The sequence below is a fragment of the Aricia agestis genome, chromosome 15 (assembly GCF_905147365.1).
Source record: "Aricia agestis chromosome 15, ilAriAges1.1, whole genome shotgun sequence".
Taxonomy (NCBI): Eukaryota; Metazoa; Arthropoda; class Insecta; order Lepidoptera; family Lycaenidae; genus Aricia; species Aricia agestis.
This window is the reverse complement of record NC_056420.1, coordinates 5,531,875-5,559,249: the sequence shown is the minus strand read 5'-3', so window position 1 is coordinate 5,559,249 and position 27,375 is coordinate 5,531,875. Positions and strand designations below refer to the sequence as shown.

At 37.6% G+C, this 27,375-nt stretch overlaps 1 protein-coding gene and 1 long non-coding RNA gene across 2 annotated transcripts; one reads left to right on the top strand and one right to left on the bottom strand.

Annotated features, from left to right (window-relative positions):
* Positions 1-419: 419 nt before the first annotated feature.
* Positions 420-18,234, top strand: LOC121734156. The gene is made up of 3 exons (XR_006036667.1): positions 420-495; positions 8,879-8,881; positions 18,224-18,234. It is a non-coding gene; the product is annotated as an uncharacterized LOC121734156 (long non-coding RNA).
* On the bottom strand, positions 17,983-27,117 carry LOC121734152 (pancreatic lipase-related protein 2-like). Its single transcript, XM_042124590.1, has 6 exons — positions 26,921-27,117; positions 23,778-23,910; positions 21,213-21,358; positions 18,987-19,232; positions 18,378-18,705; positions 17,983-18,028 (listed from the first exon to the last, which is right to left on the bottom strand). Exons 1-6 carry the CDS (start codon positions 26,979-26,981, stop codon positions 17,983-17,985), a joined length of 960 nt encoding a protein of 319 aa, XP_041980524.1. The 5' UTR covers positions 26,982-27,117.
* Between the last annotated feature and the right edge of the window lie 258 nt (positions 27,118-27,375).

Below are 27,375 nucleotides of genomic sequence, written 5' to 3'. Positions count from 1 at the left end.
AACAATTCATAATAGATGGCGCCGTGCGTCTTCTACATCGCGCTGACGCTTGCTCAAAAGTCTTTCTATAAGACGTGGTATCATCTTACATTTAAGTTTCGATTTTTATATCTATTCTACGGTATTAAATAACTCAGTACTTTATCTGTGCAGTGACGTAACCTTAAATCTATCAGTGATAAATAGTTTATGGGTAAAGTTGTGTAATTGGAGGGCTAAATAAGCTTTAAAATTTGGCATAAAATATAAAGTTTAATATAAAAAAATGAAATACTTATTGTGTGCACACTGCACAGCTGTATTGATTTAAGGGGTACCAGGGTTTTTTTTTAAAAGCTTTTGACACCAATTTTGTTGACATCGCGCGCTATAAACTGAAGTCCACGCGGACGAAGTCGCGGGCAACAGCTAGTAATAACTAAATATCGACGGTCTCTACGTATAAAAGGTCAAGTACAAAATAGCAATTTATTTTATTGCATCATGCACTTCCATGTAATTCCATGAATTTCATATTATACAATGAACACATATTATATACACAATCTGTGAAAATTTCAGAACTCTAGCTATAGCGGTTCTTAAGATACAGCCTGGAGACAGACAGACGGACAGACAGACATCGAAGTCTCATGAACAGCTGCAGCCCTCTAGACGAAGCGGAAGGGGGTGTTGACGTTAAGCTCGGACGCACTAGCGGCCAAACCGCAGCGGCCAGGTCACGACGGCCATCGAGATAATCACCTTAGTATGAAACCGCCATAGACCACGCGCACCTGGCCGCTTGGCAGCCAGCGGCCACACCATACTTTCGATGGCCGCCGCGACCTGGCCGCTGCGGCCTGGCCGCTAGTGCGCGCCCGGCCTAAGACCGCTTCGTAATAAACGCTGCGATGGCCGTGCCCGTGTGGCCGGCTATGCGTTAAAATATTTGCGTTGCACCGACGCAACGCGACGCAACGCAACGCTCCGTGTGGAATGGCTCTAAATGATGATAGATTCGGTAGGCGTCAAGAAGTTCTGTAATACCAAGTCGTTAAGGGTTAGTTGCGGTTTACACTTTAAGTGCGGTTGGATCATTGTTACCAATAAATTAAACTTGGCTAACTTGGACAAATGATAGTCATTTGTGGGTTATATTACAATCAATTTGTGGGATGAGGATGATCGAAAACAGTGACTTAAGGTTTCTATTACAATGTTGGGTAAATTCAATTTAGCAGATAGTTTACCCACTACATATACACATTTAAAGCATATTCTAATTATATCAGTATCAATATGCGAATATTATGTCTGTTTGTTTGTTACCTGTTAGCGATTTTACACTGAAGTGTGTAATTTGGTATGGAGAATGGAGATACCTAAGTCCCGAGACAGTAGGATCCATACTAATATTATAAATGCGAAAGTATCTCTGTCTGTCTGTCTGTCTGTCTGTCTGTCTGTCTTGCTTTCACGCCAAAACCACTGAACCGATTGCAATGAAATTTTGTACACAGTTATTCTAGAGTCTGAGAAAGGACATAGGCTACATTTTGATGTGGGAAAATATCTTATTTCCATGAAAATATCGATGAAAATGAATTCGCATTGCGCGTGGCCAGCGCTCATCCCGGCGGTCCTGGGTTCGAGTCCCGCAGGCGGAACAAAAAGTTTTCAATGTTCCTGGGTCTTGGATGTGTATTAAAATAAAATTTCAAAAATCTTAAACATATTTTATGTACTAGCTGTTGCCCGCGACATCGTCTGCGTGGACTTTAGTTTATAGCGCGCGGTGTCAACAAAATTTGTTTCAAATTTAAAAACTTTTTAAAACCCTGGTAAGTGGTACCCCTCTTAGGGCCGCGCTACACTGGAATGGCAGCGTTGAAAGTGCTCGCCTCGCATGGCAGCGCCATTCCGGTGTAGCGCGGCCCTTAATTAATCAAAATACCCAAAAACAGCTGTGCAGTGTGCACATAATCTATACTAATATTATAAATGCGAAAGTATCTCTGTCTGTCTGTCTGTCTGTCAGTCTCGCTTTCACGCCAAACGCCAAAAGTATCTCTGTCTGTCTGTCTGTCTCGCTTTCACGCCAAACGCCAAAACTTCCGAACCGATTGTAATGAAATTTTGTATACAGATAGTCTAAAGCCTGAGAAAGGACACAGGCTACTTTTTTACTGGAAAAAAGGGTTGTAAGGGGGTGAAAATGCGTAAATTTGTTCAAATTAAGTTAGTTCCAACAATTCATAATAGATGGCGCCGTGCGTCTTCTACATCGCGCTGACGCTTGCTCAAAAGTCTTTCTATAAGACGTGGTATCATCTTACATTTAAGTTTCGATTTTTTTCGATTGTTATATCTATTCTACGGTATTAAATAACTCAGTACTTTATCTGTGCAGTGACGTAACCTTAAATCTATCAATGATAAATAGTTTATGGGTAAAGTTGTGTAATTGGAGGGCTAAATAAGCTTTAAAATTTGGCATAAAATATAAAGTTTAATATAAAAAAATGAAATACTTATTGTGTGCACACTGCACAGCTGTATTGATTTAAGGGGTACCAGGGTTTTTTTATAAAAGCTTTTGACACCAATTTTGTTGACATCGCGCGCTATAAACTGAAGTCCACGCGGACGAAGTCGCGGGCAACAGCTAGTAGTATATAAACGTATCTCGGTGTAGCTTTATGAAAAATTGGTTTACAACATTTTCAGTACAGGAATGGTAGTTTACGACGTGTATGACGCGTCTGTCTTTGTATATGAACTCTCAAACGGACGAACCAATTTTGATCAAGTTTTTTGTATTTCTTTATGTTATGAATTAGCCAATTTCACTTCCAAAAGTGGCTATTAAAACATTTTTAGTGCGTACAATCTCGTGGATAAGTGGCTGAGTAAAAATGTTCTAATAAAAGTGTTTCGTTTCTGTGGCTCGGTAATGCGAAAAGTTTTATCATAACATCCTTATGTTATGAGAAATTGCGAACGTTATGTGACCTCGTTACTTCATCGTCATCCGTTCGGTGGTTTAGTCTGGCTTTTGACTTACGTTTTTTATGAAATAAGGGGGCAAACGAGTAAACGGGTCACCTGATGGAAAGCAACTTCCGTCGCCCATGGACACTCGCAACATCAGAAGAGCTACAGGTTGGTTTCCGGCCTTTTAAGAGGGAATAGGGTAAAGGGGAAGGGAATAGGTGAGGGTAGGGAAGGGGAAAAGGGTATGGGATTGGGCCCCACGGTAAACTCACTCAGTCGGCGAAACACAGCGCAAGCGCTGTTTCACGCCGGTTTTCTGTGAGCCCGTGGTATTTATCCGGTGGAGCCGGCCCATTCGTGCCGAAGCATGGCTCTCCCACGTCAAACGTAGGTTCTTTTCTGTATAATCTGTATTGAAACAACAAATATAATACGAAAATGCCTAGCTTGGTTCATGACTTCCTAGGTTCCACGTTGAAACAACAAAATTAAATATATTAAAGATGCGAGTGTATCTGTCTGTTACTTCTCCTGGCTTAGAGAGCCAGGAGAAGTCTCCTGGCTTAACACTCAACTGATTCATACGAAATTTCGTATGAAGATACTTTAAGGTCTGGGAAAGGACATAGGTTAGTTCAATTTAGATGAAAAGTATGAAGTTGAAGGAATGTAGGTTATTTTTATCGCGGAAAAATTTAAGGTTTCCACGCGATTAGTACATTTCTGCGCCACAGTGTTGCGGGCATATTATAACATCTAGGTAGTCTAAAACAGAGGTTTCCAAACTTATTTTGTCTACCGCCCACTTTAAGAACAAATTATATTTTAGCGCCCCCATTGTTTCAATTCAAAATGCATCCAGATGAAGTGAATCACCCCCCAAACCTCTACACAACGCCCCCATTTTTTTCTGGGTCCCACACCCCTTCAGACCTTCAGTGCCCACAAAGGGGCGTTATCGCCCACTTTGGGAAATGCTGGTCTAAAATATAATACGAGTATACAAAAAAATATAACTTTATAGCGAAAAAAAACCTTAGAATAATATCTGGGAAAGTTGTTCTATTACAGAAGAGTTCATTTCTTTAAACGAAGTCCACAGCTGCACTTATTAAAATAGAACTTTAGACTTGCAGATGTAGTCAGTCGGACTTTGGACCGGTGTCTTTTGACTTGGCATCGGAAAACTTCTTAAATAAATTAACTTATTGTATATTTTATGATATTTCTTCTTTATGAACTTTGTCGTTGCGATGATTAAGTTTATTTGTATTCTTCGGCTGAAAGTTGCCGAGTTTTATGATATTTCAATACACGGCTTCTTTTATATTTTTATTTTTAATGCTAAAGACTTAAAAATGTCAGACTACTTGCCTATTATTTTTTACTCACAATTATTTCTGATGCACAAATTGTTTTTTTAGGTTTTTCTTCTTTCACCTTTTTCCCTTGTTTTATAAATATTTTATTTATTTGCAAGTTTATATTTAAAATAACAAAATGAGAATTTAATCTCGTTCATAAAATAATAAAATGTTGATAATTAATATGCGCCCACTAAAATAACTCCCATTTATACGTGGGAGAGCCATGCTTCGGCACGAATGGGCCGGCTCGACCGGAGAAATACCACGTTCTCACAGAAAACCGTCGTGAAACAGCGCTTGCGCTGTGTTTCGCCGAGTGAGTTAGTTTACCGGAGACCCAATTCCCTTCCCTATCATCCCCAATTCCCTTCCCTTCCTATCCCTACCCTCCCCTATTACCCTATTCGCTCTTAAAAGGCCGGCAACGCACCTGCAGCTCTTCTGATGCTGCGAGTGTCCATGGGCGACGGATGTTGCTTTCCATCAGGTGACCCGTTTGCTCGTTTGCCCCCTTATTTCATTAAAAAAAAAAACTCCCGCACTGGTTTTGGTGACGGTGGCCGCGGTTTCATTGAAACCAGGCCAGTTACGCAGGAGTAATTTTAGTGCCCAATTGCGTATGTACTCTCTTTTCCCTCACTCTCATGAGTCATGACTACACATCGGATTATAATATGCACGATCAAACTGCCGAAATATGCATGCAAATATGCACGATAAATGGCCGAAATATGCACAATCAAAAGTCAGTCATCTTAATAAAATATATTTTTTAAGAGTTTTTTGGTGTGTGCCCATAATGAATGCTCCAATTCTCATCATTCATTAAAGTAGAATACCAAGTTCTACCAATAATCTTCTACCAACATTTTCCAATAATTGTAATCTTAGTGCCCATGGAAGTTCATTACTTTATTTATTTAATTTTTTTTGTAATGTTGTCAGTCACAAAGAAAAATTTTGTTTCTAGAAATTTCTAGTCTTTAAATAGGGATGGGCCACATATTTGGAGTATTTTGATCTATCGTATCTCTATTTTGTGGCCTCGGTGTGTATTATGATAGCTAATTTGGAGACTATGAGAGCATAATGTGACCAAAATATGCACTATCAATGAAAAATTGCCAAATATGCACTACCGCCTAAAAATTGTCATTATATATGCATTTGCATATGCAAATATGCAAATGCATAAACTTAATCCGATGTCTAGTCATGACCCAGTGGGATAGACGACACGTCTGACGAGAGATCAAAACGCTATTTGTACTACAATCTTCTAAATCTCTTAGATGAGAGTATTGAAGATCGATTACAACCAAGAATAAATTCAATTAACAACCGTTTAAAGTTGTGGGAAGTTTTTTGAACGCAAGGCGGCGCGCGGCGGGGGGTGAGTCTGAAGCAAAACCCTGCGGCGGATTGTAATTAGCCGATAACTTTGACTCGTGGGGTCTTTTGTACTGCCAGAGTGTACAAGTGCACCTGCTTCTACTTGTGAAGTAAAGGTTGTTTGACGTACATGTTGCAGCCGGTTCGTATAATCCATGTTACGCCTAGTTTAAAAATAGAGCTGGTATGAAATGTGGTGGTTCAATTAATTTGAAGCATATAATAAGGTGTTCTTTTTTTATGAAATAAGGGTGCATTGCCGGCCTTTAAGAGGGAATAGGGTAATAGGGGAGGGTAGGGATGGGAAGGGAAGGGAAAAGGGGAGGGTAGGGAAGGAATTAGGGTAGAGGATTGGGCCTCCGGTAAACTACTAGGCCTTAATTGTAATTTTGAAATATAAACTAAATAAAGATTTATTTATTTATTTTTATACGGGACACATGCACACCCTAAGGAGAATTATCACTATATTTTGTTACACCTTGTATATAGCTTGGGTTTAATTATAATCCAGCAATGTAATCCATAAAAAGAAGGCTACTGTTTTTCTAGAATACAGTCTACCCGTGGAATTGCTACCCTGTAATAGGTTTTGTCTATTGGTAAAACCTAGCTTTTTGTAAGTTTCACCATTGTAATGTTTGGCATATTTCTGAGAGCCCAAAGCCTCTCCAAATAAACGATTCCATACACGATAAGCATACATTAAAATAGGTAAGCCGATAGAAAATAGGTTACCAATACTAGGATAAAGTAATATAGGTGATCGCTCCGTCGAGAGCCGTACGTTAGCGTAAGTACGTGCTGAAGATCGAAATTATCATATTGTAAATCGCACTTCCAATGTATAAGAATTGAATTTATATTTGCGGATACTTTGTACCAGATGCCGGTGAAGTGTTATTACTGGTCTGGTTTTGAGTGTGATGAACTTAAATTATCTAGACAGTAGGTTTAATAAAGTTGAGTAGAGTTTGAGGTTTGTTGTTGTATTATAGCAATGTTCAATCGGCTAAGTTTTTCTATTCAGGATTATAGTCTGTCAAAAAAGTGAAGAAATTAAAAAGTGGCTACATCGTAGTGTCATCCCTTTCAAATCAATCTAAGAAAAGGGTAGGGGATTGGGCCTTCGGTAAACTCAATCACTCGGCGAAACACAGCGCAAGCGCTGTTTCACGCCGGTTTTCTGTGAGAACGTGGTATGTCTCCGGTCGAGCCGGCCCATTCATGCTGAAGCATGGCTCTCCCACGTATAATACTACACATAGAACGTGACTACACATAGAACTTTAAAATTAACCTAACACTATATAATTAATTTTAAATTATCAAAAATAATGAACTTATGGTCCGAGAGCTGTCAATCTCAAAAGTGCCCTCATAGTGTGCATTGATTTTTTTGATGAAAATAGGTAGTTTAGAAAATACAAATAAAAAAACCGGCCAAGTGCGTGTCGGGCCACGCGCAATATAGGTAGGGTTCCGTAGTACCGCTAGTTTTTTTAAATTTTTGTATGGTTGTGACGTGGGAGAGCCATGTTTCGGCACGAATGGACGGACTCGATCGGAGAAATACCACGGGCTCACAGAAAACCGGCGTGAAAGAGCGCTTGTGCTGTGTTTCGCCGAGTGAGTAAGTTTATCGGAGGCCCACCGCCCAATCCCCTATCCTATTCTCTTTCCTACTCTCCCCTGCCCTATTACCCTATTCCCTCTTAAAAGGATGGCAACGCAACTGCAGCTCTTCTGATGTTGCGAGTGTCCATGGGCGACGGAAGTTGCTTTCCATCTGGTGACCCGTTTGCTCGTTTCATATTCTTTGATTTATTTCAATTGAATGTGTTGATCTTTTTGAATTTTTTACATCATCAGGTTTTTTTAATAAAGCACAATAATACTTAGAGTCATTTCGTATACCATCGATAAATTGCCCAATATGTATTTGGTTTCTCTGAGATTTTTTTAAATATTAATAATAATATCTATGGACGCTTCACTATCTATGGACGTCAGTCTGGCCCCGTGCTAAGTACCTAAAGGACTTGTATTACAGGTACCAGACAACGGAAATATATTTAATACTTTTATACTAAACATACATTTTAGATTTTTATTATATCATACACATAATTAATTAATATAGACATCCAGACACAACATTGAAAACTTTTTGCTCCGTCGGCGAGATTCGAACCCGCTTGAGCTACCAACGCGCTCAACACTGAGCCACAGAAGTCGTCAAGTCTATGCGATTGACATCAGACTGCCCCCGTCCTAAGTACCGAAGAAATAGATTCATATTATGCAGTCGATGGACCATAACATCATTCGGTCGGGAATCGGTATATGTGGGGTATAATATGTCAATCCAACGTTAGTTGTGATCTGCTGGGCTTGATATAACGCTACCAAATGTTCTAAGTCCGCCATCTACATAATATTATGAATCAACTTCTCGGATAGTACATGTAGAACTTGTGTTACAGTTATTATTTGTAACATAATAAATGCTCATAAATGCCCAATATGTCAAGTAAATCGCTACCAATCTGCCTAATGCTTTGTACAAAATAAACACGCATCCACTGCCAAAAACATTGGCCTTCTATCAGTATTCGGTAGTAACTAGTATCTGCTGAAATATTCATAACATTACCACTTTTACCCATCTGCAATTATTATAGTGTCAGCTGTCGAGCTAACATTGGTCAGAACATGCATACGTAATATCCAATATCCAAATGTTACAATACTGATACGCGGATACACTATGATCTCACAGTTTTTAGCCTTTGAAACGTAATCCTATTAAATGTGTATGATACAGGAAAAACAAATGTGATGAAGAAAATAAAGGCTGTGAAAAACTTATTTTTTTTTTATTTTTATTTTTTTATGAAAGAAGGGGGCAAACGAGCAAACGGGTCACCTGATGGAAAGCAACTTCCGTCGCCCATGGACACTAGCAGCATCAGAAGAGCTGCAGGTGCGTTGCCGGCCGTTTAAGAGGGAATAGGGTAATAGGGGTAGGGATGGGAAGGGAAGGGAATAGGGGAGGATAGGGAAGGGAATTGGGCCTCCGGTAAACTCACTCACTCGGCGAAACACAGCGCAAGCGCTGTTTCACGCCGGTCTTCTGTGAGAATGTGGTATTTCTCCGGTCGAGCCGGCCCATTCGTGCCGAAGCATGGCTCTCCCACTTATCTATACCTATAATATAATATATTACTTTTTTTACATGACGAAACTGTAATTAAATCATGATTTTGAGGCAAGCCCATACAATCATCTTAATACGCGACGTGACGATACTACATTTAATGAGCTATTTAAAATTATACTTTTTTTCCGTGTAAAAACATGCGACAGCATCTGCTAGCGGTAGACAGCAGATTTCACAATTTTCGCCTGTCGTATTGCTGTCGTCATATATAAAGTTCACAAACCGGTGGTGGCCAATAAAGTTTACTTACAAAGAAAATATCAAATTTTCAAAATTTTTCGCCATGACGTCAAATGAGAACTCATTTAAAATGATACTCAAAACGCTCCTAAACGAATGCAAATCGTTATCGGCTGGTCGCCTCGCCGATGAGAAGCTCAAGCCACACGGAATGGTTTCATCGCATGCATGATCGCATGCACGCACATGCATGCAATGGTGGTGCATGCATTCGACTATTTTCACTGATTTAACACTCACTGGTTTTATGTTGACGAGTTTGACTTTATAACCGTGTGCTGCGGCTCTTTGGTTTCTCTATCACAATTCACAGTGGTGTAGCATAATTTCTATCTTTGAAAGGCTTAAATATTAGGTCGGGGAAAAAGTTTCTTCGCATTTTATATCAAAAGGTTTTTTATAAAGTTTATTTACAATTGAATAAAGATTATAGGTGCTATTTTGTTCGATAACTTTTTGCTATCTTGTTGGTAGGGACATGATCCCATTGCTATAAAAATTTTGGGGCTTCTGATGAAAAATCTGCGACAAGTGGTTTTGGTAGTCCTCTTGTGATGTCAACCTGACACTGCCTAAAGGTGCAAGGTCAGGACTATACGGCGGATGCATTAATACCTCCTAGCCAAATTCCCGTAATTTTTGCTGCGTGGCTAAAGATGTGTGAGGTCTAGCGTTATCATGGTGAAAAACCACACCCCTTTTGTTGATTAATTCCAGCCGCACTCTCTCAACTTCTTGCTTATTCTCATCAGTTGTTCGCAGTACAGTTCAGAATCGATGGTCCTGCCTGGCGGTAACAGCTCATAACGAATAATGCCCTTCCAATCCCACCACACACATAGCATCATCTTGTTGCGAGTTAACCCGGGTTTCGCCACAGTCTGTGAAGACTGACCGGCCTTTGACCACGATCTTTTTCGCACGTTCTTATCGTACGTGATCCACTTTTCATCACCAGTTATCAGCTTCTTCAAAAATGGTTCGGTTTCATTACGTCGTAATAAAGAATCACAAATGAGTACACGCCACACGGTTCATTAGGTTTCTTTTAGTGAGCTCATGAGGCACCTAAATATCGAGCTTTTTTGTGTAGCCTGCTTTTTTAAAATGCGCCAAAACCATTTTGTGGTCAATCCTCAGTTCTTCAGATACATCGTAACTACTAATATGCCGATCTTGCTCCACTTTTTCAAAAATGGTATCAGTTTTGTCCGTAAGAGGGCGACCAGAGCGATGTGCATCTTTGATACCAAAATTTCCGGATTGAAAGCGCTTAAACCAAATAAGAGCTACTCTCACAGATACTGCATTAGGTCCATAAGCATCACAATTTTTTTTCGCGGCTTGCGTTGCATTTTAATTTTTTATCTTTTTTGTAATAAAATTTTAAAATATATCAACTTTATTCACTAGAATCACTCATTTTAACAATAAGAAAAACAACTGAAAATCTCACATTTACCTAATTAAAATTTGGAATTGTTATCTGTAAATTAAAACTTTTTTAATGATATTAAAATCAGCCAGATACAATTATTGGTATAGCCCTAGAGATTTTATGACAAGTTCATACATACTATAATGCGAAGAGACTTTTTTCCCAACCTATTATAAATCAGTTATTTAACTAAGGAAATTGTCATGCGAAGTATATGGTATCGCATATATTTTAAGAAAATTCAGTAAGATCAGGCGCAAAACCGACTTTTTATCGCCTCTAGTACAGCGACGACGCTGCGAATCGCGAAACAGCGGCGAACCGATTTACTGTCTCATCCGCCACACGACAATTGCGTTATATTGCATCTCGCTCTATTCTTCGCAGAGATTTCGTGTTTCGCAGCGCCGCGTCAGTGTACTAAAGGCGTAAATACCCTGACTAATGGATAATTTTTTCTTGCAAAACAATCTGGTAAGAAACTATAAGTATACATAAGGGCAATGCAAGACATCCCTTATAGTCTATAGACATAATATAACATGGAAATCCTCAGAGTCAAAAGCTCTTAGCCACAGGACCATAGCGTAATCAGTAATGAACTTATTACGTTCTAGACTCTATTATTACCACTAGAATGTATAGTAAATGATCCGAGACCAACTCGAAAGTAATAACGAACTTCGGTATTATCAGTGAGGAGTTCTATTTGCTCGTCAATGCCTTTGATTAAGCGCTGGTGTTTGCCGAGGAACAGAATATTGCTGTGTTCACTTGTCTTGGATTTGTGAGATTCATTCAGTACTAGATGGCGTCCGCAATTCCGTTGCGCCAAAATTCGTTTGTCGTGCTGGAACATTTTTCCGGGATAAAAAGTATCCTATGTCCTTTTATTTTAAGATGAACTGAGGATAATTCTTCACCGTGTGATGTTTCATAAATCATAAAAAATATATTATAAGTACCTAGCGATATTTTATCTAAAACGACGTTTGCTGGCGCTTTCAAACTCAAACTTTTTTATTCAGAATCCATTTTTGCAAATGTTTTCTGAACGTCTACATGATGCCTACCACGGGTTCAGGAACTAACCCTAACTAACTAAACTTTCATACATACTATATTATAGTTTGAGGTATCTCACACAACTCAAACTATAATATACTACCTGAATAATCTTAAAGCAATCTATCTCAAACTATACTATACCTCCACCTCATAGCGCGTATCACTCTAATGAGAACACAACAAAGGCGTATTTCATTAGTCGGCGCGAGTTTGGATTATACAAACACTCTTGTTCGATGCCATGTAACAGGATATTTGGATCTGGGGCCCAATTTTCAAGCCCCGATTTTTTTTTTATGAAATAAGGGGGCAAACGAGCAAACGGGTCACCTGATGGAAAGCAACTTCCGTCGCCCATGGACACTCGCAGCATCAGAAGAGCTGCATGTACGTTGCCGGCCTTTTAAGATGGAATAGGGTAATAGGGGAGGGTAGGAAAGGGAATAGGGTAGGGGATTGGGCCTCCGGTAAACTCACTCACTCGGCGAAACACAGCGCAAGCGCTGTTTCACGCCGGTTTTCTGTGAGAACGTGGTATTTATCCGGTCGAGCCGGCCCATTCGTGCCGAAGCATGGCTCTCCCACGTATAAAATTATATACTATATATTCTGTGCCCCGAGTGCTGTTACGTAGGGGCATTACACCTACCGAGTAGAGTGGTGACTTGGTGAGATTGTGCCCCCGGCTGAGCACACCCATACAAAAAACAAAACTTGAGAGGTGTCAAGGGACACCCGAATGGAACGAAGCTATTTCTTATGTTCAAAAACCTGTGTACATATTATACACTCAAAAAATATTAAAAAAAAAACGCCATCTATTAACGCACAGGAATACTATCAACGCCCTCTGCCCCTACCATACAGGTACTAATAAACAGTGTCGAGGTCAAATCATTCTGTCTAGCCTCCTTTACGCCGAATGCACGATAAGGAACTTCGTTCCAACAACGATCGCTTGGCCGAGAGCTCTGTGTCGCCACTCTACTCAGCAGCTGGTGTGATCAAGTTATCAGATGCACGTGAGATAGCATGATCGTGCAAGTGAGCGTTCGAAGACTGAGAATCGGCCCCCTTTACATGGCTGCTCATAGATATATAACCCTCTTACTGAAAATAGTTAATTATAATTCTGCATTATCGAGTTTAACGTAATACATACGGTCTTACTACAAAAGCTTTAAACATCCGTTGAACAGTTGATTAGAGAAAAATTCTGTACAAAACAACTGTTCAACAGATGTTTAATTAATCTTTTGTGGTAAGAATAGTCGAAATTTGACCTCAAATAAAAAATTAAATTGTAAGTTTCTAATGCTTTTCTCACGCTTTTCTATTGATATTCTTTCTATTGTCAAAATATTGACTCTATTATTTTTTTGACATAATTCCTGCGACACTCTCAGATTAATAAAGTCAAAAGATTGAAATATTGGACGTGTAATAAAATTTAAACCAATAAAAAAAAAAACTAAATCTATTTTCAATTTAACAACAGACTTCAACCATAAAATATAAAAGAGTAAGTATCTACAATTTGTGTGTATAGGCTTATCAATCAAAATTTCCTAGTGTGTGTGTTGTAGTGTGTGTAATGTTTTAGTTGTAAAAAAAGTGTATGATAAAAGCATAATTTCAAAATAATATTAGCTCAATGTACTCCTTCACCATATAAACTATAAGTGTGCAAAATTTCATTCACCTACGTTTCCCCTTTTTTCGTCAAAGGGGATCCAAAGTTTTTTCGCTCGCGTATTATTAATATATAAATATGCTAAATGACCCGGTGAACTAAGGTAAGACTTTCTTCATGATGCAAACCTTGTCTGAACTTCCACAAATTTATCAAGACTAAAATTAGCAAAATCGGTTTAGCCATTCTCGAGTTTTTCTCTTTTCTCGATTCTCGAGACTAACCAAAATAAAAATTCATTTTCTTTTATTTACATTCTAAAATGACGCATTGATATGAAATAATATGGTAAGTTATCTTAAGGTATAATATTATCAATACTACCTGACCCGGCTAATGTTGTTGTGCCATATAAATTATTTCTAGTATCAATATAAAAGGTAGATAAAAATCTAGATAAAGGCCTAACGAATGGAAATTTATTCCTAAACAGACCCACGTCATTTGTTTTGTTCAATCTATCGGCTAGGTTTCACGTAACGCGACCAAACTACGTAGGTCCCCCATCTGTCTAGGAATCAACTTCTCTGATAGTACATACAAAATTTAGTTCGTGCACAAACACTGTGACACGAGAATTTTATATATCGCCGTGTAAGACGTTCTTCATTAGTAGTAGAATAACACAGGTATAATATGATGATCAAATAAGCTCTGTTTCAATATAGTGACTAATGTTGCTTCATACTACTTTGGGGAATCCCCGAAGTATACCACGGAACAGTTCAAAATGCAAACAGAACTTGTGGCTATATAAATGGCATATGTTAATTAGGAGCTCCCTAAGCAGCTGAAATTTAGACTTCACGAACAAATATCTCTTGCCTTTCATTATTGCAGCTGTTTGTTAACACAGCGCGAACGTATTTGTATCTCCTAAGTTAAGCCTGGCTTACATTCGGCGAAAAAATACAAACTTTTTTAGCAAGTGGCGTCGAAAACATAGCGGTGTCAGCACGGTGTGAGTTGGGACAATGTTTCTGCAGTTTTTTACTGGAGAATGATGTATTACTGTTAGAAATTTCTTATTATATTGATACTTATATTTTAGTGAATACGCAAATCAAAAGGTTTATGTTTGAGGAATGGGAGTAAAACTTATGTTACAATTTTGATATCAAGGCAATGAAGGAACTATGCTAGTATCGACGAAATGAAAATTTTGCACTATAAAATAAAATCTTCATTTTTAATAACATAATTTGGCTATAGTACATTATTCTTTAAATTTAACTTTTTCCTTTATAAAAATTTTCACGCAATATTGTATATTATAATCTTGTATAGCAAAATTCAACTTTCGCTTTAAATCGAGGTTCGTTCGTGTATGTTCGTGTTCGACGGTGTAAAGCTTGTCTTATAGAATTGTAAATCAATTGTTTGGAGCGTTCGCCTGTCGTGTGAGCTTTTATTGAGCTTGTATAGAGGAAGTGTTGGGTTTATTTGGCATCGAAGTGTTATTAGCGGAGCTAAATTTACTCTAACTACGAGTCGAATCCTCTCTAATTCAGAACTTCTAGTAGTTTGATGCTGGTTCAGTAATTATTCGTTATTGCTAACTAACTGTTCAGTTTAAAATAGTTAGAATATAATATGTTTTGTTTTTACTTACTGGGATAAGTAAGAACAAAACATAATATTATTTCTTAATAGCAGATTCAGCTATGATTTTTTTTAACAAGTAAATTAATATTTTTTACATGTAAGTTTCTATTTGCCTCTACAAGGTATGAGAGAAATATTTGAAATAGAAAAGAAATCAGTAGGTAGTTATAATAACTATTAAAAACTACCAAGACGATTTCGATAAAAGCGCAGACTTACAGTAGACCAAAGACATAGATCATAATAGATACCTATCGCATGTGTATGTACTTCGCGTGTCATATCGCGCTTCCAAACGACGAGCAACGCTCGTCTTTCGAAAGTCTGTTCTTTAGTCTGCTATCGGAATCGGACGTCAATCGGAATTAAAAATATGCCTAAATGCCTAAAAGTGCCGTATTAAGCTATAGAAATTCAAATAGAAACGATGGCCTAGATAATGGGCACTTTTATTATCATCGGTAGGTCACGGTAGCTATAAAAAGTGGCACGCTCGTTTTCATACAAATGGAGCGACATGCGGTATCTATCTTGATCTATGTCTGTGCAGTAGACCATCAAAAAGGACATACACTACTTTTCGCTCCATAAAATATTACCACGGTACGAAAAGTCGCGAGCACATCTACTGTTGAATAAATTTTGAAATTCAGAGGCTGTCTATTGAATTTCGACTTTCAATTGGTCGGCTGACACGTTCGCGGGATAATGAAATGCTTGTTCAACACATCGGAACGCTACACTAAATTATTCCTATTCATGCCTATATGTCAGCCTCTTGAACAATGGATCAAAAATATAATATCAAAAAACTATACCCCAGCGATGAATATAGGCTTCATTGACTTCGGAAGGCTAAAATCACAATTTATACCGCTTGAGTCAAAGTCAAAATCAAAGACAAAGCATTTTTATTAGGGTTTTCAAATTGGTATTGTACAATACTCTATAGTCTATGTGAACGTCAAGTGATGATAACTATCACCGGTTCGGGACAATTATTTTTTTAAAATGAAATAAGGGGGCAAACGAGCAAACGGGTCACCTTAAGGAAAGCAACTTTCGTCGCCCATGGACACTCGCAGCATCAGAAGAGCTGCAGGTGCGTTGCCGGCCTTTTAAGAGGGAATAGGGGAGGGTAGGGAAGGGAACAGGGAAGGGGATTGGGCCTCCGGTAAACTCACTCACTAGGCGAAACACAAGCGCTGTTTCACGCCGGTTTTCTGTGAGAACGTGGTATTTCTCCGGTCGAGCCGGACCATTCGGTACGAACCGTGGCTATCCCACGTGTAAAAACAATGGAGGAACTTAACTCGACGAGCAAATAAAAATTGTAAAAAAATTCTTTCAGCGCTGCTACTTTTACCGCCCTATACAAGGGACACAAACTCACCCCTATGTAATATCGCTTTGTTTTGTTACACCCTGTATACAGGCTCCCCTTTTTTGGAAGTCGGTTGAAAACAAATCCTTGTTACATCATTAATAAGCCGTGTTCACACTTTACAGGAACCACAAAAAGATACCGCAAAAAAGAAAGTAAAAAGAAAATGGCTGCGGTGGATAAGCGGAATGAGTTCCCGGGCTCGTGGCATCATAAATGTCAACACATGCATTAATTTCGGAGTTATTCCGTGAAAAACTCCACTTTTCCTACGAAAATCTTTTCCTTATTATGTTCCTAGTTAATAAATGATAGGTTAAGGTGTTTTAAATTGTGCCGTTTAATTCTTTTTAAGTGTGAGAAAAAATAATAAAGTTCCGTGGCCAAATGACAAAAAACGGAACCCTCATATCCGTATTAGTCCGTATGTCGCAGCGACTTTTCTCCGAAACTATAAGGAGCTATACTATTGAAACTTGTTAAGTACATGTAGACTGTGAAACGCATTAAGATTTTTATTTAAAATTTTAGGAGTCCCTAAAGGTACTACTGAAACAAAAAAAAATTCATCTAACCTATGCGCGTGGAGTATCTATGGATAGGTCTTCAAAAACCTCAATATGGTTACTAATAACAATTTTTTCTAACCTGGATAGTTTGCGAGAGAGACTTTCCAAAGTGGTAAAGTGTGTGTTTCCTTCACATCTCACTTGTAAAGTATGCAGTATGCAGCGGCATGATAAGTAAAAAAAATATTATGATGTACTTTACTATAAAAACTACCAACGAAAATTATTAGTTTGAACGAGATCTAGGAAGTAGTTTATTTTATACGTCATAAAATATGGTAAACCTTAATACTTTAACTTTCATTAATTCAACTGAAATATAAAATTAAATCAAAAATCTTTTAATTTCATAAAAATAAACCTTATTGCTGCTGCGGAACCCTTCATGGGCAAGTCCAACTCGCACTTTGCCGATTTTTCATTAATTAATTTTACTATTTGTATTTATTTATTTTCGTAGTTGATTGCATTGATATTTTATCTATCAAACAACGCGCTAATCTCAGGAACTACTGGTCCGATTTGAAAAATTCTTTCAGTGTTAGATAGCCCATTTATTGAGGAAGGCATTAGGCTATATTTTATTACGCTAAGACTAATAGGAGCGAAGAAATAGAGGAAAATGCGAAAAAACAGGGGAAATTATTTAAAAGAGCATATCTTACGAACTACTGGAGCAATTTTTATGTTATTTGGCACAGATAAGAAGTAGACCACGTAAAGGATCATAGGCTATTTTTTGTGGACTAATTTGTCTGTGAAATATCTAATTTACGCCGTGCACGGGCGAAGCCGCGTGGAACGTCTAGTAATATTATAGTAAGTATAGATACTGGTACTATTATCTATTCTGTGGTATAGATAAGATAGTTTATGACAATGTTATCTCTTATACAATTTCCGGTCGAGGTACAGCAACGCATTAGATTTTAAAGATAAAATATAATTTGGTTATATTATAAAACTTTATTGATAATTTAATATAAATATATTCGTCCAAAAAACCTAACTAAATCAGATGAATTCTTCAGTATGGGTATCTCCAACCAGTGTTTACTCTGTATAGTCCAGATCTGAAAAAAATATTATAAGAAGATACTTTAGCTACATATAAAAAATAGAAGGAAAAGGCGTTTATAAACGATTAGTTAGGTTGTCTATAATTTAATTCCACATCCCCACTGAAATAACTTTCTGTTGTTAACAGTGGAATAATGCTTGCACTCCGTTGCTTTGACTCTGTGAGGCTACCGAAGACTGGGGGAAAGATTATAATGAGCTGAGTCTTCTAATGTGATATATTTTAATTAACAATTTTTCGATTCCGAAACGAATAGCAATTATGAGTATCCCTGCTGATAATCGCTTACTATCATCTAAGCCAAATGCTCTTATCCTAGTCCATTAAAAGAGGAATCTTACCCTCGCTTATTAATATCGTCGTTGCCCATATGCAATATATCTCCATTGCACATGTCTAAAAGCAGCTGTATCAGAGATGAGCATCTTCTGCCTACGAGATGGTTATGCTCCACGGTTGCGGCATACAGCTGAAAGGAGCGGTAGTGACTGCAGACCGGCGTGAGGCAACCGGGTTGCGATTCCCCTCCGTTGGGGAAGAAGTCAGCATGACCGATTACGAAATTTATGCCGAATTCCTTGCTGGTGTGTATGCCTTCTACGTATTGGGCATCAGATGAGCTTAAACGTTCTGGATGGACCTGCCACAGTCTACCGGCAGGATCCAAACCTAGAGAAAAAAAAACCATCAGGCACTTCTTCACAATCTTTGGCAGAATCTAAGAGAAGAGCTAGTGTTTAAAGGTGTGCATTGACCGTAGGTACGTTCATTCAACCAAATGGCATATTAACACTCCAAAATCGTACAACGTATGTATAGTTCGCTTAGATGAAAGCTAAGTTATGTTTATTTACTATAACGTTGGGACGAGTTTTCTCGGTCTTTTTGTCAATGCCCACCATATAAGATCTTGGTCTACCCTGTCTATCATACTAGACATTCGTACTAACCAGTTATTCTGGCTATCTTTCCATCTAATTCCCTTCCAGCGCTTCCAACTAAATGAGCTCCTAAGCTGAAGCCAATAAGGTGCATTTTGTCGTAGCTAGCTCCAGAAACCTCGCTCAGGAATTTCAGAAACTGTCCCAAGCGGCGACCGACTGCGGGAGTATTCAGTATTGCGGAGTCTTCATCATCACCGCCAATCCTATTCCAGTTGAGGATGATGACGTTGGTGTCAGCTTTGTTGAGGTGGACTAAAACATTAATCATGGTTAAAATTAGAGAAGTGACGTTGTATCGTCAGAGAAATTGATTCATGGGTAGATGGCTGACCTACTTAGCAAAGTAAAAGGAAGGGAAGTAAGTTATCTTCATACAAAGGTACCGCGCGCGGCTTGTATAAAATAAATAAAATAAAATAAGTTTTAGAGGTTGGTACCGCCGAGATTTTGTTGTGTGCCGTACGTACTTGCCCATACAAAAGTGAAAAAAAATATTCGTCTTTCAGAGCTGCTACTTTCACAGTGAACTCTCTACAAGGAACCCTAAAGTATTATCACTTATTTTTGTTACACACTGTAGATTACCGATGACACACTATTCCGTCGCGTTACGTCCGTATATTGTATGCGTTTGACATTGCGGAATTTCCGCCGCGTAACTTCGGCCCAGTGTGTTTAAACCTACGAATAATAAAAACTAAGGAAATGTAACTTCGTCAAAAAACATGCTCCACAATACTTGTCAAAAAAGTGTACCCTAGGTACACATTTCAATACATTTGCAATATTTAGGTGACCTTGAGCCGTACTAGGCTGACGTTACATGACAGATCAAAAGGAACCAAATTTAAAACGGTAATAGTATGGGAGTTACGATTCCTTAGTTTTTATTATTCGTAGGTTTAAACCACAGTTTAAACACTTAAAGTTACACGCTGCCTATATTTGATGGAGTTTGAGAGTTATTTATAATATTAACTATAAGTTTTGTAAACTACGAGTTTTCCAAATCAATAGTTGGAAGTAGTTTAGATTGCTAGAATAGAAGCATAGTATATCCAGTATCCACACGAGCTATCAAAGTTATAAGGATTCGTTGTTCTATTGTTGGCGCAGTGCCGGTTTTAGCACTACCAGTGCCCCGGGCGAGATTTAGTGCCCAGGGTGCTGGTAGTGTGTGGAAGCTTGCGGCGCCCCTTTTTGTTTGTTATCGGCGCGCCTTTTCATCCGGCGACGCTGGGCGGTCTGGGCGGTCGCCCAGCGTCGCCGCCGCCTAACGCCGCTACTGTGTTGGCGTTATACGAGTATCAAAGCTATTAGAAAAGTTAAATGCTGTACGATCGACTTTCATCAGTCAGTTTATATTCTGATCTCTACATTTATTCTACGTTTTGAATGAATGTATGTAGCCCATAGATTATATTTTATACACGTTTATTCAAATACTTAGCAGTTCATTTTAGACGCAAACACCAATGTGGAATGTGCAATGCGCTTTGTAAGCTATTCTTAAATACTCTATATTATTATGTAAAAATATTATAATATAGAAACGCCAAAGTTAAACAAAAAGTTTTTTCCTTTATGCTATTTTGATTATTTCTCTCTTGTTATATATTATATTCTCTTATGCTATTTGATAAGGCAGCAAAGTGGACAATCATAGAACACTAATAAAACACAATATTTCACCTGATGATGATATTGTATTTCAAACCGGTCGTGATATTTGTTAAAATCTATTGTTTAATATCTTAATATAGTGGAAAAGTCCACGAAAAATTGTGTTTTATTAGTGTTCAACATGAATTTCCACCAAGAACCAACAGTACAATCAATCACAGTATACAATCATAGAAGTTAATACGTATCATAGTAATGATATTATACACCTTTCATGCACCTATTCCACAATATTAATTTTTCTTATCGCAAATTTAATGTTTTGCACGACCAGTTTCGATAAAATCATTATCACCTGATAATAGATAAAGTGGAATAAGTGCATGTGAAACATGAATTTCCACCAAAAAGTTACAATACATTCAATATCATAATAAATAATTCGTATCGGTTTAATATGAAGTCAATTTCTTTGTCTTGTTATAACCGGACCAAGTAACATCGATTTGCATAATATGAATTAATTTCCTTGATAGTACCATGTCATGCCACCGATTACTAAATAATAACTACGTAAGTCATGCTGTATGGACTATGGTGCCATCTTACCGTCTCTAATAGCTGGGTTGAGCGCGGAATTATGGCTGCCGAGGAAACCGTGTACCACCACCACGGTGGGGTGTTCAGGGTTGAAAGACGAAGACTTGATGGATTCCTCATTCATGTAGAGACGCTGCGCCGTTGTGGGGTTGGATCTGAGGAGGAATTGATATTTCCCGTAAATATCATTTGTTCAATAATTGCCAATATAAAAATTTTGAAAAGAAATTTGGTAACCCTGAATTTATTGAGTGAACAATATAAAATAATATAGTAGAGTAACACAGCCGGGTCCTTGAAATTTAAGGGTCAGTGTACCGTAATAATATTTTGATGCAATGGCAAACAAGCAGCTTTGAATACATTGAATTGTTTCCTTGTACCAAATTTGAACAAACCTCCAAAAACCGTACGGAAAACGAATTCGGAAATCGAATACGGAAAACGTACGTTGCAGCCAGTGTTGGAAAAAAAAGCATTAGCAATAATTATAATTAACTGTTAAATGCACATTAGCAATAATAATTAAATTAATTATTGTACTTGGTAAAAATACGATTGCCAATTAATACGTTATCGTGCGCACTAATAGTCTGCGATTATGATTTGTTTTGGAATTTCAGCAAATAGCAAAACAATAGCACATAGCATGCAACATAGCATTACATGAAAATAAGCACCTTAATGAAATCAATAGAAAATAGCATTAATGCCCATTACTAATGCGTATTGACCCTAACTCAATAGAGACTATAAATAGAGACAAAGAAAAAAATATTCCCATTTCCTATAAGTTTCTTATGGGAATTATTTTTTTCTTTGGAAACCTTTACATAACTGTATTAAGTATGCATTGTAACGCCTCCGTGGTCCAGTGGCTAAGAGCGTGGCTCTTGACTCTTGGTCGTGGGTTCGATTCCCGCGTTGGAAACATGTTATTTCCAAGTTTGGTTATGACAGTGCAGGCTGATCACCTGATTGTCTGACAAGTAAGATGATCCATGCGTCGGAAGGGCATGTAAAAACTAAAAAGTCGGTCCTGCACCCGATCTCTCGCCAATTGTGTCGGTCGTCCGTCGCACTGGGTTATGAGAGTAAAAGGAATAGAGAGTGCTATTGTATACTGCGCACATACTTGGGCACTATAAAATTACTCCTGCGTAGCTGGCCTGGTTTCAATGAAATCGGCCACCGTTATCGAAATCGGTGTGGGAGTTATTATTATGCATTGTTATTGTACTCGTAATGTTATCATGGATTAAGTCATTCTATCTTATCAACTTCAAAACATTTAGTAGGAAATCGCAGCTGCATTGATTAGATATTAATGATATTATATGACTTAAAATAATTGAGGAAAATTTAATTAATGAACGACGTTAAAATTTTTAACCGACTTCCAAAAAGGAGGAGGTTATAATATTATGTTCGGCTGTGGATATTTTTCTTAAACGTCAGTTTAAAAGAAATTTGGTCTACTAATCGCTTGAAACTCCGCGTGATTAATTTATTTTTTTATTTATTTATTTAGATCAGGCATCTTGGTCCATATTATATATACCTTATAGACTAACATACATAACATTTATACTAAAACTAACACTAAGCACTAAACACGTATTGTCTGCGACGTGGGGCGCGACGTGTTCGGAAGTCATCCTCGGAACCTCCTGTAGACGACACCAATCGGCCAGAACTCCTCCTTCTCGAAGGTCGGTAGATGATGCGTCGGGACCCTCACCACAAAGGATTTAGCTCCTTGATTGATTTTGTGGCGGGACTCCAAACGCTCGACCCTCAATACGAAGTGGGTCTTGCTCCTGATGTAGTCCACGACCTGCTCGACCGTCGTGGACCAGTGCAGCCTGGACACGTACAGCTGCGTCGCGGGAGTCTCACGATTGAAATTGACGCATACCTACTACGTCTTCGTATATTATTGTATTCGTTGTTAGAGCTGGTACACATTGGGAGTTTTGAAGCACGCGCTTTGCTAACGAGCGTTTCGAGAACCCCGGATTCTATTGAGGCGTACACATGCAAACACGCGTTAGCAAAGCGCGCGCTTCAAAACGCCCAATGTGTACCGGGCCTTAGTCTTCAGAAACAATATTCATGTACTCGAAAAGGAGACAAAATTGACCATTAGTAAAGTATTTTAGAGAAGTATTGGGGAGCAAAGAAGTCCAGCATAATCGAAATGCAAATGACGGATGACAAAGACAATTTTGTTTTTCGTGTCCATGGTATCTATGCCTAACACAGCAATACCTTATGTGCTGATTTTGAGCTAATCCGCACAATTCATAATAAATACAGAATAACAGCAAAGAATTTTCACACGTTAGACATTGGAACGAAGTTCCTTATCGCGCGTTGCGAAAGTGGCCTAGCTGGTAAAAGTTTTTTTTCGGTCAAAAACGACACTTTTTGACCGATACTCATTTTAGTACCTCTGCGAAGTAGACGGAATGCAGAGGGCGTTGATGTGGCGATGACGTCTACTGGCGGGAAATTTAAAACTTCGTTCCATCCGGGTGTACCTTGATACTTCTCAAGTTTAAAAAAACTCACCTCGTAAACAAATAGTAATCGATCGAGGATTGTCCGGAGTCATCATTCTGCAGCAAAGATAGTGGGTTTCCTCCTTCTACTACATGTACCACAGTGGGGCTGTCTTCTACTGGTATAGCCGTTGCAGTCACTGCTGAAAAAAAAGGACAATTGTCAAAAATGTATTGAGCTTGATGCAACTATCAGCAATAAATCATTATTTGGCAGTATCTTTCCTATAAGTTTGAATCTAACCTCAACCTTACTTAAATTTGAAGGAGCAAACTATAATACGAAATAACTCCCTTATTATAATTATTTAGCTAGCCATCGTTAGCCTGCTTTGTCTGTTTCATTACCGACTTTAAGCGGGAAAAACTTTCAGTTAAAAAATCACGTTTCAGAAAGTTATTTAGTTCTATTTTAAAACGACTATCAAAACGGAGGTAGTTGTATGTTCGGCTGTGGAAATTTTTATATCTCAGTAATACATCTTATATTTAAATTCTCGTGTCACAATGTTAGGCCGCGTACTCCTCCGAAACGGCTTTACTGATCTTAACCAAATTTTATATGCATATTCGGTGGGTCTGAGAATCGGCTACTGGGTACCTATTGATAAGTGCATTTGTTGAATAAATAATGGTAAATTATTACAACTCGCGACTGACGGCGACCATTGTTTGTGCGACGGGACGGGACGTTTCCATGGTAACATAAAATAATAATATGCTCGAAATACTTTATATTATTATGGCAAAGCAACGTTTGCCGGGACAGCTAGACATTTTATAAATATAGAAAGTTAGTCATACGACCAAAAAAGCCTTGTCATAGAATATTCCGTAATCTATTTGGCTCTTATCTTTAAACAAATAAAAATAGACAATTAAATAATCTAATAAGGATAATATTAGTAATCATCAAAAGTGTATAACATAAATTTTCCTCGTCATTCTACAAATATAAATAGGTAGAATTAGAAAGGATGGTAGCTTCAGGCAGCTTCATACGAGGCTATGATCATAGTTTCACATCACAGTTCGACCTCTGTGGCTCAATTAGTGGGGTGTTGGTAGCTCAAGATGGGGGTCGCGAGTTCGAATCTGCCGACGGAACAAAAAGTTAAAAAAAAGTTCCTGGGTCATGACTCATGGATGTGTATTAAATATGTGTATCATATAATAAGTATTATATGTATAGCATAAAAGTAATATATTTCCGTTGTTTGGTACCCGTAACACAAGTCCTTCAGGTACGCACGGGGCCAGACTGACGTGGTGTGAAGCGTCCATAGATATTATTATATTAATATTATTAGAGTGTTTCTGAACAAAAAAAATATCTCTATACGGTAGTAAAAAAACAAAATTAAGATTTTTACGCTTTAGAGTCTAAATCATTAAATTCAGGGTTTCGGTTTTTTTACTACCGTATTTATACTTTACTAGCTGTTGCCCGCAACTTCGTCCGCGTGAATGTATGTTATTAAAATCGAGATTTAGAAAATTGAACACCCATCTACGACTATTTTATTTAGATCTATATTACACACAATATTTTTAATTTACATCAAAAACTTGAACCTCAGATACTTATTGTTTTGAAAAATCCTTTCTTCGAAGACGCGCGCTTGGCGTGGACAGGGGAAAGGAACATGTGACGGAGATAGAGAATAGACTTCAGAAGACGGGATTTAATGATCTATCCCTCTTTAACCTACCTTTTATTCTCAGATTCATAATCTACAATTAAACCACAATTTCAAGGAGTTTCTTCAATTCCATTACTTATCAAGTCACCGTTTTTAGGGTTTCGTACCAAAAGGGTAAAAACGGCCGGGACCCTATTACTAAGACTTCGTTGTCTGTCCGTCTGTCCGTCTCCAGGCTAAATCTCAAGAACCGTTATAACTAGAGTTCTGAAATTTTCACAGACTATGTATATCTGTTGCCGCTATAACAACAATTACTGAAAACAAAATAAAATCAATATTTAAGGGGGGCTCCCATACAACAAACATGATTTTTTGGCCTTTTTTGCTTGATATCAATAATGACAACAGGCAGGCAGTTGAAATTTTCACAGAATCCTTAATTATATGTGTACTTTAATAATTAATAATAAAATTAGAATATAATTAAAATTTAAGGGGGGCTCCCATACAAAAACACAACTTTTGGCCTATTTTTTCTCTATAACGGTACGGGACCCTTCGTGCGCGAGTCCGACTCGCGCTTGGCCGATTTTATTGTAAAGATGGTATCAAATTCGGGCAATCTATACAACAAAAAAATAATTTTGAAAATCTGACCACAAACAGCAAAGTAAACACTAACTCCTGCTTTTTTTAAAGTCGTAAAAAAAAGTATCTAAGATGTTGACCAGGGATCTAAGGTATCATCATGCCAAATTTCATTGAAATCGGTCCAGCGGATTCAGAGATTAGCCTGTACAAACAGACAAACAGACAAACAGACAGAGAAACAAAAATTTCAAAAACAGTTAAAATGTGTTCTATTACTCTTCTACTATGCCCCTGACTCGTTTTTTCAAGTTTATTTTCAATGTACAAAAATTTTACCTCAACGATTTTATTATAAGTATAGATAGATATACTTTTGACATTTAAAATTTAATTTTGTGTCTCAATTCGCTGTTGGGACTTTAGTCACAGAAGACCACCAGAAAATGAAGATAATACGGAAGATCAGTCGTGTCTTTGTCAAAATCTGTTGATATTGTTCTGCCTATCGTTACTGAGAACTCGACCAAAAACTCATAACAAAAATATTGATTACAAAATATACAAGCGTTACATAATTAAATATCAATTTAATTTAAAGAAAGCAAAGAGTTTTTATTTAAGTAATTTAATTTACACTATCAAAAGTTAGCAATGAATTAGCAATAAATACAACTACAAATACAATAATAATCATTTATTTCGGACACTATACATCCAAAATCAAAAATCAAAATTATTTATTTCCAAATAGGTTAACAAACTTTTAGAACGTCGCGTCTACATGAGGCCTACCACCGGTTCGGGAACTACCATCCATAAATATTAGTTATTTAGTTAGTAACAATTTTTTCTTAAACTAAGTAAGTAGTGATAGTAATGATAGTGTTAGTTAAATATAATAAACATGTAAACTTACCAAGACCGACTAAAACAATCGCCAGCCATTTAACAACACTATTAAAAAACGGCCGGTGCATTTTTGCTTTTTTTCTTCAAACTGTTTTTTCTTTTTTAATTCCTTTCAGCTAAACACCTAGGCAGCTTCTTTGATATAAGTTCTTTTTGGTCGCGGATTCTCTTAAATATGTCTTTTTATCAGCTTGTTGCTTCAAATTAATCGGAATACTGTTGTGGAAAAGGTGTGTCAATCAATTACGTATTAAAATCATCAGTAGGAGTAGAGCCGTTGATCGATATGAAAAATAAATAAATAATGAATATTAATAAATTTTTGTTTAAATATTTTATCATTTTTAGCAATATTCCGCAAAATATATACAGCGTAAACATAATATAAGTTATAATTTATAACTATATAAACTAAAGATCGCCCAATAGTCGAAATTCGACCTCAAATATGTGCCCGTGAAT